General features: G+C 37.0%; 1 protein-coding gene and 1 pseudogene across 7 annotated transcripts; one reads left to right on the forward strand and one right to left on the reverse strand.

Moving 5' to 3' along the window:
* Positions 1 to 4,205: 4,205 nt before the first annotated feature.
* LOC112167186 lies at positions 4,206 to 15,610 on the reverse strand. Of its 7 annotated transcripts, XM_040506791.1 has the most exons (15): positions 15,077 to 15,610; positions 14,791 to 14,917; positions 14,509 to 14,683; positions 14,068 to 14,137; positions 13,256 to 13,325; positions 12,308 to 12,356; positions 11,950 to 12,037; positions 8,296 to 11,582; positions 7,894 to 8,196; positions 6,319 to 6,602; positions 5,890 to 6,152; positions 5,562 to 5,792; positions 5,293 to 5,391; positions 4,927 to 5,028; positions 4,206 to 4,844 (listed from the first exon to the last, which is right to left on the reverse strand). In XM_040506791.1, exons 9-13 carry the CDS (start codon positions 8,094 to 8,096, stop codon positions 5,293 to 5,295), a joined length of 1,080 nt encoding a protein of 359 aa, XP_040362725.1. In that variant the 5' UTR covers positions 8,097 to 8,196; positions 8,296 to 11,582; positions 11,950 to 12,037; positions 12,308 to 12,356; positions 13,256 to 13,325; positions 14,068 to 14,137; positions 14,509 to 14,683; positions 14,791 to 14,917; positions 15,077 to 15,610; the 3' UTR covers positions 4,206 to 4,844; positions 4,927 to 5,028. The 7 variants fall into 7 exon arrangements, with proteins under 7 accessions (XP_040362725.1, XP_040362724.1, XP_040362727.1 ...); XM_040506790.1 differs by having other exon boundaries at positions 8,296 to 12,037; positions 14,791 to 14,913; positions 15,216 to 15,610; XM_040506793.1 differs by having other exon boundaries at positions 8,296 to 12,037; positions 14,802 to 14,917; positions 15,216 to 15,610.
* Positions 15,611 to 15,947: 337 nt separating this feature from the next.
* LOC112167071 lies at positions 15,948 to 17,203 on the forward strand (annotated as a pseudogene).
* Positions 17,204 to 18,453: the final 1,250 nt, after the last annotated feature.

The following is an 18,453-nucleotide window of genomic DNA, read 5'->3' on the forward strand; positions in this document are numbered from 1 at the left end:
AGTCGACCTCTAAGCCAGCCATGGATCTGGCCATCACACAATCTGGTAAACAACATATGGAGGGCGGTGCGAGTTCCGACTCACCACCAATCTTTATCTGATCTTGAAATCTCTGCTCTCTCTGGCGAAGATTGGAACGAAATCGTTCTGGCACTCCTTGTCAATCTGATCATGTTCATAAATTCCTTGTGGTTTGATCTGTTCGGACCACAGACCTATGTGATGGTTGAAGGCGCGCCATTACACATTGGCGATGATGTTGTCGTGGGGAGGCTTATGAGTTCGGTGATGATGGCTGCTGGTGGTGAATTTTCATGGGCCCGAGTACATAACTGGATCTGGGTTTCTAGATCGGTGGGACGGGCGTGCCGCTTTTTGGCTCCTTTCCGAGCCCCTCTCTCGGTGGCGTTGATGGCGGAGAAGTCTGCGACTGTAGTGGCGGAGGAAGCCTGCTGGAGGGTCTTTGGGCTCCTTGGGCCGCGAGTCGCGACTGCAGCAATGAAATCCAGTTTTGGGCCAGTCTCTTGGGTCCAGAATGAGTATTGGGTCTTTGGACCCATTTTTATTTAGTTTTGTTGTAACTAGCCTATTACTATGCGATTAGTTCATAGTTCTAGGCTCACTTTTAAATAAATGAGCGGTAAGTTCGAATATAGTTGGTCTATCCTATGTACCACTGTGGCCCCTCCACGAATTTTTGTCTGGCCATTGTTATGTGTCAGCGGATGGGTATGTAATGGCTTTCTTGGCATGCGCTATTATTATCAATGGAATTCCATTATTTCAAAAAAAAAAAAGTATTCTCCTCAATAAATATTACTCTTTCTATATTATTAATTAATATTCTTTTAATAAACTTTGTTCGTGATCACATGTTTAGAATCTTGAATTTGAAAAGTGATCGTCGTATTAATTAGATAACGATATGAAAATATGGTTTATTTATTTATAGATTAGGAGATGTAGATAAATTAATTTTGTCTATGATTTGTTGTCCACAATAGTAATTTAGCATTCAGATAAATAGATAATTTAATAATTCAAATGAGAAAATAAAATAAAACATTATTATATCATGTTGGTCGGAATTAAGTTTTCGTACTTTTTTGAACAAAACTTGGAACTAGCCTAATTTGGAGGTTCAACCCCACCAGATGTTAGCCAAACAGTCACCCTCAAGTTTAAGGGATACAAGTAATAGTATAGGGATTTAATAAAGGTTGTCGAATCCACGAGGATTGGATTCTTTTCACTAGCTAGGGTGTCAACATAAGGAGAGCTAGAATATGCAAATGTACAATCACAAACCTAAATTCACAAGGAAATCTAGACTCATGGTGAGTATGTGCATTGTGGTGGTAGTGCAATTAATTGTTTGTTGGATAGAGTGGTGAACCAAATTAAAATAAATGCTCAAATGTAAACTAAACTACTCTAAACTAAACTAGTGATCAAATGAAGGAACGTTAGGACTTGGATTGTCTACCACTAACCTCCCTTGAATGTATTGATGCATTTCAATATGAATGATGCTAAATTAATTAACCAATTTCTCTCCTTGCATTCCTCTCGGGTATGACAAGGGACATGCTCCTTTTGTGATATCAAGCAACCTCTCTTGGGTGTAATATTTAACTATTCAAGTTATGCATTTCAATCTAGTTATGTATATCTAGTGCATTACCCTAAGTGCATAAAGTTTGGAGATGAAGAAATTATGCAAACCAACCAAGCTTATCTATAAGTGATTGTAATTCACAACCCCTACATGCACACCTAGTGTGCTTTCATGCTTTAACATTCAAAGGTTATCAATCTCTAAACATTATATCATGATATGGCAAACACTTATACTCAAAGTGGTAAAGTCTAAACATATGCATTCAACTCTTGAACTAGCATGTGGACATGCATGTTAAAGAAAATTGCATCACATCATATTATAGCATCAATCCATACAAGATTGGCTAGGGCTTTCAACCCTAGCCCCAACAAAGTAAAACTCACTCATAATCATAAAAATTAGCATCAAATCTATAATATACATCAAGGTAAATTAAGGAGTTAAAGGAAAAAATGAACTAGTTGAAGCTTGACAAATTGATAGCTAGCTCCTCCTTGTCCTCCTTGATTGCTCCTTGAATCCTCTTTGATGGTGGAATGGATGGATGATGGACTTCTTGATGATGGTGGATGAATGGAATGGTGATAAAGATATGATGCTTCTTTAGCTAACTTTGAGTGGTAGTGAGGGAGTAGTAGTGGTGGTGATGGAGTTTATGGTGGAAGATGGTAATTGTGGTGGTGATGATGGAGGAGATGGAGTAGTAAAGGGAGTATGGTATTATGGGTTTGGATTTTGGGAGGTGGAGATGGAGCTTTTGTAGTGGAAATAGAGAGAAAGAAGATGTAATGGGGTGGTGTGGGTGATGGTTTAGGAGTGTAATGAAGAGATGCTTATATAGAGAAGAGAGAGGAGTAAAATGACGAATGGAAGCAAAATGGAGCAGCTCAATCATTGTAAGAAGCATGGAGGTGAAGTATGAGAGTGGTAATAGATCCCAAAAATAAGGAAAAAATATATGGAAAAGATGGAGTAAAAAGAGGAAAGTAATGATGAACTATTAAAGAGAGTAGAATAGAAAAATATGGCTATAGGGAGAAGAGAGGAGCAGCTAGCTCTCTTTTTTGTGCATGGGAAGCATGAAAATGAAGAGTGTTGGAGTGGTTTTTGGGTCACTAAAGTAAAGCTGACAAGCATAGGAGAGAAAGTGCATGAGGATGCCTATTATCTAAAAGATAATTTGATGGTTTAATCTTGCTATAATCGTATAGGATTCTTCTAGGAATTAATATCCTTGATAATTTCAGTATCATATATCTTCCAAAAATGCACAAGAAATCTTTCCAAAGAAGATTCTTGGCCAAACTACCCTGTTTTGGCTAGGATACGTTATCTTTCTCGAAAGCTTCTTTCTTGGACAAGGATTGACTTGATATTAATTGCTGTGATTCTGGAAGGTTCTTGACTTATTCATGATCTATGACATCATATCTTCAAGAATCATCAATAAGCTTCTAGAAAAACTCCAAGTAAGTCGCCGACAAAGATCTTCCAAAAATCTTCGTGAAAAGCTGATAGTTTCTACCTTATCGATAAGCCTATTTTGCACTTGATTTACTGCTGCCTCATTGATGATTATGACCGGTTCTTTGGCTCATGTACGTTGAATTACAACATCATATCTTGAAGGAATGCTAGCTCTTTCGGTAAAGGTGCAGCTGGAAGAATGCAAGAAATGCTCTCCAAAACTATTCCCGAAAAGCTGATTCTGAAATTGCAGTTTTCTGCTTTGCAGCAACTGTTTTGCATAATGATTTCCGTGGACTTCCCTTGTAATTTTTGGCCAAAGGAGTGATCAAACTTAGTCCTTTGCATCAGTAATTCATGGTCCATGGCTTCATTGCTTAATTTAAACTCCTATTGTCCTGAGATTGCTTCACGAAGTACTTGTGTCGTCAAAAGTGGCGGTGCATGAAAAATTTGCCGGAATTTCTCTTTTTCCTCCTCTTGTCAAGATTTTCTACAAAATATATAATTAGATTAATAGTCAACACTAAATTGGACTTTTAGAACAAATAATTTCCATATTTTATGGCACAAATATAAACACTACTAGAATTTACCCAATGAGTGACAAGCCACTTTTGTCACCCATTCTTCAAATTTCGTCACCCAAAATCATGAGTGATGAAAAAGGTTCGTCACCAATTTCGTCACCTATAGTGCGTGACCGATTCTATTGAGTGACGAAATGCTAAGTTCGTCACCAAAATAGGTTTAGGTGACGAAATAAGCTTGTCACCCAATCATTGATATTTTGTCACCCATTCTTTTTCAAATCTTATAATTTTTTGTTTTTGCGCCAAATTTGTTTTTACCGCCAAATTTGACTTTATTGGTGACGAAAAAAGTTCGTCACTATTTAAATCATTTTTAAAATGTGGCGCCAAAATTCTTTTTACCGGTCAAATGCAATATTGTTGGTGACAAATTAATTTCGTGTCTGTTTATAATGTATTAATTTTTAGTTTTGGGATTGGGTGACGAACATATGGTTTTGTGACTAATTTATAGTATGAAGATTAATTTTAAATCAATAGCTATAATTAGCAACACTTTACCACAAGAAGCTAGTACTACGTAGCAATGGTAGCATAAATATATATTCACATGCTTATCAGCCAGTACTTTACAAAAAAGAACTTGAAAAGTTATAGGTCAAGTGTTGGATGCATTTTAAATCTGCAGGCATCATTTTACATTCAACATGTATCCTGCCAAAAGCTAATAAGGATATCAAAGACCTAAAAACCTGCAAAAGCCCTAAACTAAGGGATCTATAGGCATCTGAAAGTATCATGCCTTCATTTGTGCATCCAAAATATAACTTGCAAAAAACTAATGAGGGTATCGAGACCTAAAGCACATCCAAATCCTCATCCTCATCCACATTACCATCCTCGACTCCCTCTTCATCCACATCATGTGTAGAATGTTGTCTCTCACCCTCAAGCAAAGCAAGTCGCTCTTCTAATAAAACAATGTACCTCATAAGTTGAGCATTTGTTAAGTTTGAAGTGGATGCAGGGACTGAAGGACAGAATGTGTCTTTTCTAAGACCATAACCCACACCTCGAATGGTCTTACCCTTCATAGTCCCGAGCTCTTTAGCCAAGATATATAATTGCATTGGGATAGGCACTATAACATCTTCAAGTGGGGTACCCTCAGAATCAGCCATCTGTTGGTTGGTTTTGATCAACTCTACAATCAGACTTTTCTACATATAATGAAAAATTTATTAGATATTTAATCTATGATGTTAGTGTTTCAATACAAAAACTATTACATATAACTCTTACCCCTGTCTTCTCTGCTTCTTCATTGATCCAAACACCACCATTGTTGCCTCTATGTTGATGCATGAGACTCCAATTCTCAATAAAGGTCACGTTTTTACCCTTCTACATTTGCCATAATAAAGCAATTCAAAGCCAATATAATTAATGGTATATGAGAAAAAGTCTAGTATGTAAATAAGAACTGCACAAAAATAGTCCGCCATTTGTTCTGAAGCTCCTCATCATATTTCTATATTATTGTTTATATGTCACCAAGATTGAACAAATTAATGGATAAGTTTTCACAGCAAATGAAACAAATTAATTCGACAGATATATCTAATAATGGAGTTCAGCAACTAAATTTAAAGAATACCAGATATTTACCTATTCTTCGGCTTCCATATGTTTTGTGAAAGGGCGTGAACCACCACAATGATTATAAATTTTCTTGTTCCTATTAATAGTATTGATCCTACAACGGTTCTGCATGTGTGTGAAAAGAACCAATCATTAGAATATCATTTCATTCTTAAAATTCACCTGACGTTAGTCTTCTTGAACTTTTAAGCATATGGTCCTAACAGAAAATACATTTGAATAATATACACTATGCAAGCAACTTCAACAATACAAATCAGTGTACATTTTAATACCTGATACGCTTGATCCGTGTACAAATTATCACACAACCACTCCCAATCACTTATGTCCCTGTCACCAAACACTTTCTCAGTAGGGGGGTGAGCCCTTGCAAAATCAATGTCATCAGCATATTTTTTGAAGTGCTTGTGCAATTTTCCCTTCCATGATCTGAATGTGTTATTCATCTTGTCTTCAACAAATTTTGCAATGCCAGGTTCTTTGAAATTGACATCAAATTTATGCTAAAATTACAGTAAATCAAGAAGAGCTTAGTCTAATAAAATAATTGTAAATGTAACATTATAATCAATTCCAAGTTAAGTAAATTATATCACTCACCAACAACCCCTTTTTGATTTCGTCTTTAACTTCTAGTGTAACCTCCTTCCAGATTTTGACATGAAGTGGGGCTAAGGAACGTGTTCGAGACTCAATTTCTGAAACAAACCTAGAATTAGCTTGGACACCATTTGGGAGCTTTTGATCCTCATTCATCTGAATCAGAATCCTCTCATTAGAAGCAGTGACAATATCATGAGTTCCTATCCCCTTTGTAACGCCACGTGTCTTTTTCCCCTTAGAGGACATGTCATGATCAGCACCTAGTGGTATTGTTAAGAAAATAAAGTTTAGTCAGAAGATCATACAATGAATAGACCTATATTCCAATTCATATATCTAAAATATGAATCATGACTCATAGACAAGCTATGTAGATTTATTTATATTAAATGTGTTGTTAGTGTTACCACAATCCAAGTAACTTACTTTCACTAGAATGTAATGGTGGCTGTGGTTGTCGCTGCTGTGATGGCTCAGGTTGTTGCAACTGTGGTGGTTGTGGCTGCCTCTTTCCTAGTTGTTGTGGCTGTCTATTTGCTGGTTGTTGTGGCAGTCTCTTTGCTGGTTGTTGTGGCAGTCTCTTTCCTGATTGTTGTGGCTGCTTTTTCTGTTGTTGCGGGGGATGCTCTAGTTGCAACTCTGTTGTAACATTTTTGGCAGATGGCTTATTCCCAATCTTCTTCATCAATAATGATTTCGGTTTCAACATCCTGAGACAAATTAATAAATTATCAGAACAAGTTAGAATAATTCATAATGCAAAACTGAATAGTCATAATAAAGAATGAAGAAGATAATATGTACAAGACAACAATAGAACGAAAACATAAATTTTGACTGAAACTCATATATAATACAAAAGTAGAACTTGTCATACAACAATATTCAAAAAGTTTAAACCTCCCTTAACATCTTAATCTAAGTCACTATCAACATCACTCTGAACACTGTTTTCCTCATCCTCAGATTGCAATTCCTCTACGTAATCATCATCAATGAAATCATCATTAGTTGTGGACATCCTTTGTCCAATATCCTTGTTGGAAAGGATGACAGTTTCAGGTTGAACACCATCTCTACGTAAATGTATACTGGAATACACAATATTTTCTTGAACATTCATTGCAGTTCCAACTTCGTCTTCTTGGTCTATACCATCATCGTAGTTTGATTCCACATTGAATGCCTCTTCATTTTCAGGAACATCCCAAACGTGTCTATGTTGTATCTTCTGAATCACTTTCCAAGCACCACCCAACATAGGGTCATCAAGATAAAAAATTTGTTTTGCTTGTGCTGCTAAGACATAAGGATCCTCGCTATACCATTGAATGTCAGTGTTCAAAGACATGAGATGGTAATCTCGAATAATGCCTTCTCTTTTTCTCTTCTTAGGACTTGTATTGTACCACTGACCTTTGAAAAGAATAACAGAATAGCCACATATAAAGCTTACTTTAACAACGCTGACCAAAGAACCGTAAAAGTCACTTGCCCTGTCACCTTGTAAACCTGGCATCATAATCCAGCTGTTCTGAACAGATTTGGTCTCTTCTATTTGTTTGATGTGCCAACGGATCCCATTCACAGTACAACCTGTAAATGTACTAACAGTATCAACCGGACCAAATGACAATGCATACAACTCATCGTTCACTTCACTTGAACCTTCCTTATGCAATGCATTAACACGAGCCTTAAACCATGTAGGAAAAGAATTTCTCTATCTATCTCTAAATCCAAATAACTCTCTCTCTTTAATATTTCTTTATGCTCACTACACAAACAAAAATCACAAGTAATAATCAACAAGTCAAACATTTCATTAAGAGATACTGCCCCTACCCCTTTCTTAATTTGTTTTCATATACTGATTACTTTTCTAGATATTCAAATAGATAATAAAATGACAACTTAGCAAACAAAATAAGTTCAAACTTAAATATAAGAAAGGGGAGTGCAGTAAGTCATTCTACTACACAATTTAGTTAAGTTACTCACGCTTTGAAGGGTTCAACTTCATCACAGTTATTCAATATGTACCAAAAAGCTGTGTCCTTGTCTTTTTTTGACCACTGGGCTGTTTTACGGTCTTGCAACATACGTGCACTACAAGAAAAAACAGAGAGAGTCACACTAGTTTCACCCCCATCATAGTTCCGCTCTGGTCGTGAGAAACTTGTCTCAACATCTTTGAGATACATGGAACAAAAGGTTAATGATTCTTCTGCAATATATCCTTCAACGATGGAGCCTTCAGGATGTGCTTTATTACGTACATAATCCTTCAGATTTCCCAACTTCCTACAAAGTACAGGATATTACATATTATTAATAATGTACTAATTAAAAAAGTAATCATATTCATGATTAAAAAAGAAAGAAAGATATATTGACACTTACCTCTCAATTGGGAAACATTCATCTCATAGGAACTGGCCCACCAAGTAATGCCTCATGCGGTAGATGCACAGCCAAATGCACCATAACATCAAAAAAAGCAGGTGGGAAGATTTGCTCAAGTTTACATAGTATCACCACAATATCAGTCTGCAACCTTTTCAAATCTTCTACAAGTAAGGTTTTTGCACAAATCTGTTGAAAAAAGCTTGACAGCTCTATAATGGCATCACACACCTCTCTACTTAAGTAAGGTCGAATTACCACCGGAAGAAGTCTTTGCAACAACACATGACAATCATGAGTCTTGAGACCGGAGATCTTTCCATCTTTAACACATCGAGAAATATTAGAAGCAAACCCCTCAGGAAATTTGACAGTTTTGAACCATTGCTAAAAAGGGCGACGTTGCTGTGGTACTACTGTATAATACGGAGTATGCTTCTTAAAATCAGACCCATCTTTTTCAATATGCAGATTATCTCTTATACCAATGTCTTGTAAATCCAATATTGCCTTGACTGTGTCTTTGGTTTTCCCAGCAATGCCTAATAATGTGCCCACAACGCTGTCACATATGTTTTTTTCAATGTGCATTACGTCCAGGTTATGTCTAATTTTCAGCTTACTCCAATACTCCAACTTAAAGAAGATACTCTTCTTTGTCCAGTTAAGTTCAAAGTCTACTCGCTTCCTTTTCTTATCAGGATTATCATCATGTTTACCAGGCTTATAAGGTCTGAGGCGATTGACTTGGCATAAGATGTCATCACCAGAAAGTAGTTTAGGAGGAGGTCTCAACTCAAATTCATTGTTGAATAGCTCCTTGTTTTTACGCCATGAATGATTACTTCTCAAATTGCGCCGATGTGCCATAAAACAAATCTTACTCCTCAAGCCATAAGATGATGTATCCTCATTACAAACATGGCATGCCATATATCCCTTCGTGCTCCAACCCAACAAATTGCCATACGCTGGAAAGTCATTAATTGTCCACAATATAGCAGCTGGAAGGTTGAAAAAAGAATTAGTTGATTTATCATAAGTTGGAACACCAAACTCCCACAACTCTTTCAATTCATCAATGAAGGGGCGTAGATACACATCAAGATCCTTGCCTGGTGCTACTAGCCCTGGAATCAGCAAAGTCATCATCGAGAACTGTTTCTTCATACACATCCAAGGTGGGAGATTATATGGAACCACTATGACCGGCCACATACTATAGGAAAGGCTCATATTTCCAAATGGATTGAACCCATTTGTTGCAAGGCCTAACCATACATTCCATGGCTCTTGAGAAAACTCGGGATATCTACCATCAAAATCTTTCCAAACGGGTGAGTCAGCTGGATTAGGGTTGGGATTTTAGCCAGGAACCCGACCCGGAACCGGCCCGAACGGTCCGGGCCCTTCAAAATTTTTTTGTCAGTTTTATAAAACCCGGCCCGAAATCATTATATAACAGGCCGGGCTCGGGCCTTATATTTAGAAGAAAAAAAAGCCCGAAGGCCCGAATCATGTATAATTGCATAGATTATTTTATCATTTTTTTTTTGTTACAACTATTTTATTCTTTTCTCTCTTCTTTCTTCTCCGTTCAGACACTCTCCTCTTCTTTCTCTTCTTTCAAGAGAATCCTGTCTCTTCTTGTTCCCTTTCTCCCCCTTTTTTTATTTTTTTCTTCTCTCTTCTTATCTTCTTCTTCTTCTTCTTTTCCCATACGCCTCCTTTCTCTTTTCTTTTTCTTTTCCCTTCTCTTCCTAGTCCTCCTTCTCCATCAGATCAATTGTAGATCATTAAAGACCCAGTACCCCTCTCGTGCTCCCTCCCTTTGTAATTAAATGGTTCTTGGCCGGTTTTTTCACTTGGTCTGCCACCTTCTCTCTGCATATGTTGAGATTCCTTTTCAACTGGTTTCATCCATCTCTCTTCTTGCTCCCGGCTTTTGGATTCTCCTCCTTGAGTAGTCTCAGAACCCTTGTTCACATCAAGCAATAAACTGATTATTTTGTATACTAATTGCTTATCAATACGGATAAACCCCGACTTTGGAATTTGGATGGTGGTGGTTAGGCGGCTTTGGGGGGGGGAGGAATTTGGGTTTGGAGCAGATCTGAGAAGAATTTGGGTTTGGAGCAGATCTGTTCTCAGATCTGCTATTTTTTTTTTAGCCTTTTGGGCCCGAAAAACCCAAAAACCCGGCCCCAAAAAACGGTCCGGGCCCAACTCGGTCCCAAAATTGAAAAAATGTTATTTAGGCCCGGCCCGAAAATTTCGGTCCTGGTCCGGGCTCTATAAATTTTCCACAGGCCAGGCCCAATCCCAGCCCTAAGTTGGATGCCTCATCTTGCCTTCTTCATCAGCTCGCTTATCATGATGCCACCTCATATTAGCAGCTGTATCGTTTGACATAAATAGTCTTTTCAGCCTCGGTTTTAGTGGGAAATACCGTAGAACTTTTTGAGGAATCTTCTTCTTTTTACCCAGATCAGAATTAGAACCTCTATATTTATACCTTGGTTCACTACATTCTGGACATAACTGTTTATCCTGATGCTCTTTGTAAAACAGAGCACAATCATACTTGCAAGCATCTATCTTCTCATAACCTAAGCCCAAACCTTTCAACATCTTGTTCGCAGCGTAAAATGAGGAGGGAATGTTATTAGGCTTAGGACACACTCGATTCATCACCTCTAGAAACATATCAAAAGACTTGTTAGTCCAATGATTAAGGACTTTGATATGCATGAACAAAACCATGGCAGTTAAAACTGAAAATCCATCACAACCAGGGAAAAACTCTCGCTCAGCTTCAGCCATTAGTTTCTTATACTGATCAGCATCGCTTCTCATCCCATTAGATCCATGATTATCCATCACATCTTCATTGCCTCCTTGTATCTTATCCTCCTCTAGATCTTGAGCTATATCATCCATGTCAGTAGGTGGGAATGCATCATTCAAAATATCATGCACAACATCATTGGCTCCAACAATCTGTTCAGCCATTGGGGGAGAAAGAATTTGTGATCGCTGTTGCACTGTTTCTCCATGAGATGTCTATATGTCATAACTCGAAGATATGCCATAGTTTCTCAAATGTATCTTCACAACTGGTATAGTTTGACGATCATGGTTTAGGCACTTGATGCAAGGACATCTAGTTCTGCCTTTAACATCCACATGCTTGCTTGCAACTTCAAGAAATGACTGAACACCGCGCTTGTACTCATCACTCAACTTGTTCAGATTTTTTATCCATTTTCTATCCATGATCAGTCCTATATTTAACAAGTATACATGCAAAAGAAAAAATTGCAGCAAGATAACTAATTGCAGAAAAAAATTATAAGTTACATGCAAAAAAAAAAAAAAATAATAATAATAATTGCAGCAGGATAACTAAAATAATGTTCAAGAAAAGAACAATCTATATGTAACTTGGGAAAAAGAAAAGAGTTGTGATCAATCACTACATGCCTACTTATTTAAATTCTTAAGTTTCTAAATGGATGCAAAAAAAACAACGTACTATTTCACAATATAATAAGAAGGGATTGTAGAACAATCTCGAATATCACTTAATAATTCAATCTGAAACAAAAACAAAATGGTAAAAAGGGAACATATAACAACCATGTAACATACCTTGAAATTGTGACCAGATCCTTCTAAATTTTACAATTGGTAACTTCCCTTTCTAGCTAATGGAAAACCACACAGAATGATTCAAGAACTGCAATGAAAACGGGAGAAATATATTTACTGCATATTGTTGATAGATAATGATTCAATAAAAACTAACTGCAACTACACTCACATGCATAATATAAGCTGCATATATTATGAACTACTTAGAACTTCACAATAAAATCAACTACTTGTGCGCAATACTAGAAAGTGCCACATAATTATAAGTTAAAATCTAAATTATATCTCCACTCAGTTCTAACACTCCAACCAAAGTGTACACTCAAATGAATGAATCAATAGATCGAGGACGTACCTGATGAGGAAGAAGAGCTAAAAGAGCATTCCAGATATCATATTTACCCCTACAAGACAATCATGTCTGTTAACAAAGCTATGCATAATTAAACTCAAAAAGATATCAGACCAAAAAAAAGGGAAAACAAAAGAAAATTGTAATTTTGACTTTTGACAGCTTGAGCATACAACAACAAGATCAATATATCTATTACAGTCCAAGTAAAGAATAGAGACTACACATATCACTAACAAGTTGCCTCTCTTAATGCTAAAATTCCACCACAGTACATAACTTGTGCTAATTGTCACTTGAAAGTATATAATGTTCTAAATGGAAAGGAGACTTTTACAATTAATTGCTTAAAAGGCCTATATGTCTTCACCGTTAACACCTAAGTGCCTAATACTTATTAATTGCTTGATTTATGTAGATAGAAATATAATAGAAGTTATAGAGCACACTTACTTTTTATAAACATAGACTTCTGTGAAAGGCATGTTGTGTTGAACATATATTGAAAACCAGTAAACAAAAACATATAAACAATTGTAACCAAAAAAAAAAAAAACATATAAACAATGACATTGACCAAATGGATTTGATCAGACATAACATACATTGAAATGCAGTTTCCAGCCTTTGATTATATCATGAAAGGTAGACACACTCCCATGTTTGGCTTTTACTATTATTAGTTATTACCTTGATGCTTTCAAATAATAATTACTCTGCTTTTTATCAAATAGATTATATATAGACTAAGTTCTAAATACATTGCCATAGTAAGAACGCTAAAAACATAGAAAGTGAACACTAACAAGGGGTTCCCCTCACTCATGCTATAATAATCCATGCTCAGTAACTTCCATGAAGCAACAAGGAAAGACTTCCCTCACTCTGACCAACCATATACATGTGTAAATAAAAAGAAGAGCTACCACACACAAGATAACAAATAAGTACCTGTGGTGGCCGAGCTTTGGACGCGAGGTAAACAAAGAACCAGTGAAACCCACACCAAGAACTGGGGAACCTATTTCAAAGACAAATATAAGCCACATCAAATTCCAAATTGCATTCAAATGCAACCAATTTTGGTTACAGATAGCACTAGTAATCACTAGATCAAACAAATTAATACAAAAACTAAAGCACCAAAATTTTGAAATTTGAGAACAGGCAGACTCAAAGCTTTGCACCAAAACTGTAAATGATTACAAGCCTGAGATTTGGTGGGAAAAAGATGAGAGCCATGAGCTAAAAGACACATCATTGGACTCAATATGGTTAGAAGAGAGGAGATATTACAAAGTCAAAGGGCACATCAGAGCTTAAATTAGAGAAAAGAGTTGGGTTACTTTTTCCGTTGCATGCATAATTCTAATGCAAACCTGCAGAACACATAAAACTCTTGCAGATTAATCATTCTTCTACTCAAATGATACCGTGAAATATGCTGATTAACAAAAGACGCACAACTCTATTTCTATGCAATTTCATTTTTGAGGTGTCGTTGTTGAAAGTGAAACTTTTTGGGACTAAATATTGCCTCTTACATGCATTGTAAGTTCTCAATATATTTTCAAATGTTCTATGTTCAGTGATGACGCCAATTTGTTTTATTTCTGAACCTTAATTGTGAACTTAAAAAGAAAAATGGTCCAAAAGGAATAGCAAATATGCAGCTATAAGCATTATGAAGCAAATATACAACTGTTGGAGATTGAGCAGAAATAAAAAGAAGAGCTACCACACACAAGATAACAAATAAGTACCTGTGGTGGCTGAGCTTTGGATGCGACGTAAACAAAGAACCAGTGAAACCCACACCAAGAACTAGGGAACCTATTTCAAAGACAAATATAAGCCACATCAAATTCCAAATTGCATTCAAATGCAACCAATTTTGGTTACAGATAGCACTAGTAATCACTTGATCAAACAATTACAAAAACTAAAGCACCAAAATTTTGAAATTTGAGAAAGTAAAACTGAGCCCTAAATTACAATACTTTAGCTATTGAGCAATCATATAAGCATTTCTAACAATTCTTCCCGCAATTTCCATGAAACAATAAAAAATTAAATATGATCCAAATTTCTTAATCAGTAAAAATGTAAGCTTGACTCGGATTTTGCAGTCCCAAATCAAATGAGCTATTGGGTTTTAAATTGGGATTGAATTAAAATTCATGGTGTGCCCTAAATCTAAATACCTGAGATGGATGAAGCCCTTAAGCTTCTGGAATCTTGTTCGTCTCCTTCTGTTTTCTGCAAAGCTCAATCCAGTTGCAAAGTGTCTGTGACTAATGAGAAGCCAAAATGGTGCTAAAGCACAAAGTTGCAAGCTTGGGAAATCGATTAAAGCACCATTCTAGAGTATCCGAATACCTGAAAGAAATTGTGAATTAAACCACAAACCCACAAAAGCCAACCCTTTAATCATCGGTTAGGAAAAACTGGTAAAAAAAAAAAAACACGAATTGAAAAACAATTACCCAGATATTACCCATATACATCTTCATCCCCCTCTTCCCGGCCCCTTGTTCTTCCTTTGTCTCAGACCATTCTCCTGATGAAGAGATCCACCTCTCTCTCTCTCTCTCTCTCTCTCTCTCTCTCTCTCTGTGTTCAACTCAAGCAAAGAAGCAAAATTACAAGTCGAGAAAAGCCCCCGTTCAGCAATAGAGTATATAGAAAGTCGAACTTCTCAAATACCAATAACAACAACAACAAAGATCTACAAATAGTTTAATTTCAGAAACTTTTTGAAGGCTAGCTTACCAAGAGGGAACAAGATTGATTTCTCAATGCCATTAACGAAAATTGAAGACCCATTAACAATTATAAGGAAAATTTCACATGTAGTTCACACATAGGAGAGAAATTGAGATTTAGAGTTTATGGGTTGAAAGTTACTAACTTGGAATTTGAGATTATGAGTTGAAAGTAATGGAGATGGAGGGTGAAAAGGTTTATGACTGAGATCAATCTCACGCTTTCTGGGTTCCAATTTACTTTCTTCTTTTTTCTCCTTTCATAAGCGATAATATGAATTATAATCCAACACTAAATTATTTTCATTGATTAAATACAGCTTTAACCTTATCTCTCTAACCAATTTTTCTCTAATCATCGATAGTGATGAGTATTGAAATCTCGCAGTTGCCTCTATTTACATACATGCATCAAACTATATAATAATCAATGGCAATTAATTTGAATCAAAAGGGAGGAATAAAGGAGTTGAACTTCGAGAACCCTAGGTTGCTAGCAATAATTTGTTGGAGACAATAGACCAAATACTAGTTAGAGATCGATATAATGTCTGTACACAATTATGGCACATAGGCCAGTTAACTCTTGGCAAATGGATGGGGAAAAGATGATGTTTCTATTAATAATCAGTTAACTAGTCACACACTCAAGCTAAACGTTCAACCCCATTGTCATCGTCCCTCAATTATTTTCTCTAGTAATTAAAAGCATGCCTAATAATTGTCCCTTCATGACATAGATATCTACTACAACATATAGACGTATCCTTCTTAGCTACGAGTAAATTGTCTGTAGAACCGTACAGTAGAGATACTGTAGATTGGGATCGATCTATATAGCTTCAAGTAGTGGTGGCCTGCGATTATACATCTAGCTAGCTGTCGGTGCTAAGCGGGAGACATGTGGTCATCCCAAAGAAACTCATGAAAGAGAGACAGAGAGAGAGAGAGTGGCAGCAGCTGAATCTCATGCATACAAAGAGAAAGAAGTCCAGTAGTAGTGTCGAAGTTGGATGGAAGACGAGCAACGTGAAAATCCAGTAGAACTAGATCGGTCAGGAGTGGGGCCGGGCCTTCATGCATGTTGGATCATACAGTTGAATTCCAATGAACAGAGAGACGTTTCCTTTTTTCAAAGAAACAGTTGGGATTGCATTAACTGTATGTCCCAACACGCTAATTTATAGATGAGAAGATGAGCAAAATTTAAGATCGACCAACCGTACTGTTAATTTCCATGCCTTTATAATCCCACTCTCGCATTCTCCTGCTTCACAACTCAAACAAAGTCATCGATCGTCTTAACTAGTATTGTATCCACTTTGGCTAGTTAAGATGAGTACTACTGCTACTTCTAGTTTTAGGCTTCTTCTTCTTGTGCTTTTTGGTGCTTTCATTTTCACCACTGGTGAAAGCAGGAAGCTTGGAAGTGATCAAAAAGGTACCTTTGGCGATGAGAAAAATTTATATCGCCACCCAGGTCTTGGAGGAGGCGGTGGGGGTCTGGGTGGTGGAGGCGGTGGTGGGCTTGGAGGAGGAGGAGGGCTAGGCGGTGGTGGCGGAGCTGGTGCAGGAGGAGGAGCTGGCTTCGGAGGTGGTGCTGGAGCGGGAGCTGGTGGGGTCTTGGTGGAGGCGGTGGGGGAGGCTTTGGTGGTGGAGGTGGCGGAGGAGTGGGCGGTGGATCTGGTTTTGGAGGAGGAGCTGGTGGAGGCTTTGGAGCGGGGGTGGTGCCGGTGGTGGAGCTGGAGGTGGTGGCGGAGGAGGGTTCGGAGGTGGTGGCGGTGGAGGACTTGGGGCGGAGCAGGAGGAGGCTTCGGTGGAGGAGCTGGTGCCGGTGGTGGGTTTGGAGGTGGATTGCCTTGAAGACGTGCATGAATGATGATATAGCTGCATGCATGTCAAATCAATCAATAATTGATAAATGTGATTTAGTTTCTATCAAATTCTATGTTACAATTGATCGAGTCTTTGTTGTGTCAACTGTAAGTGTCCGATCTTGTTATCGTTGCTTAATTTGGTGATAAATTAGTGTTTTCATTTCTATTAATTTGTGCATTATGATCTATTAATGATTGATGGAAGACAGCAAATTGTTGATCTTCATATTAATGATTATCAGCTCTTATGATTTCCATATTTGTGAAAAGATTACATTTTCAGTTTTTGAGACACTGTAAGATATACCTATGTACTAGTGCATGTGATTTGACAACCACGGAAAAAATGATTGTTAGAAGATTTCGAAGAGGGAGGTTGTAAATTTGTAATACCCCAAATTTCATTCCACTACTAATTATATACTTGATTCGTCTATTTTCGTGCCATTTGGTCTTTTATTCCCTAGTTACACATGAGTACGTAGTGATGAGTTGAGCACATCGATGATTTTTGTAGACAGGTCATGATGAGGTCTTGGATAAAATAATGATAAAAGACTTGTAAACTCATTACTATATGTTCTCTCTTGAAAAATATAGAATTCCATTTTACATTTTGAGATGAGGGCTTGAATTGTTATAAATTCTATCAAAGTTTATAAGTTTATGGTCCCCTTGGTTTTTCTTCTTCACCTCCAACGTCTTCTTATCAATCATTTTCACCTTTCTCCGTCCCTTTTCTGGTTGTTCCACACACTTCTTTTGATTTCGATTCTTTGCTTATTCAGATCCCCTTCCTCTCACTTATAGTGGTTTCCCGCAATTAATCAACAATTAGTTTGCTGTTTGATCTATCACGATATAAAATTTTATGTTTTATGGTTCGATTTTGGTGGTTATTAGCCCTATCCTTCCCAGTGATAGTTGGAGGGACAAGGTAGGTGCATCTCAGTGTTGAGATATGAGATTATCGTGCTGATTGTTGTGTTTTTCTCGCAATGCCTGATGCTTTCTGGGCTTTAATTTGGTTGGCTATCGAATTGGATTTTGTGTGTTTCTTGTTCATTTTGTCTTGTTTGTTGTCTATAGCCCATGTTTCTTGTTTCTTTTTGTCTCTAAGCTCTGTTGTACGTATTTACATCTTGACATCTGATGTAATTCCTTTATTCTATTAATGAATGTTTGTTCTTGGCAAAAAAAAAAAAAAAACATTATTGTACTTTTGGTTAGAACTAGTGAGGAGGATTAAAATTTTATAACCATATGGTGTGTTAAGGTTGGTCGAGCAGCCTAGCATAAAACCCTTAAGTCTAGCGTTATAGTTTCAACTTCCATAAGTTTGTAACCAGTAGGTTTGAGGAAACTCTGATTTCGTACGCTTACTGCGGGAGATTAATCCGGCTTTACTGAAACACCCTTGTGAGTCTCAATTCTAATACTAACTAAATGAATGTGTTACTAACTCATTAACATAACTAAAAATTTTTACTACCTCACCCCTATAAAG

Source organism: Rosa chinensis, chromosome 5 (genome assembly GCF_002994745.2).
Source record: "Rosa chinensis cultivar Old Blush chromosome 5, RchiOBHm-V2, whole genome shotgun sequence".
Classification (NCBI taxonomy): domain Eukaryota; kingdom Viridiplantae; phylum Streptophyta; class Magnoliopsida; order Rosales; family Rosaceae; genus Rosa; species Rosa chinensis.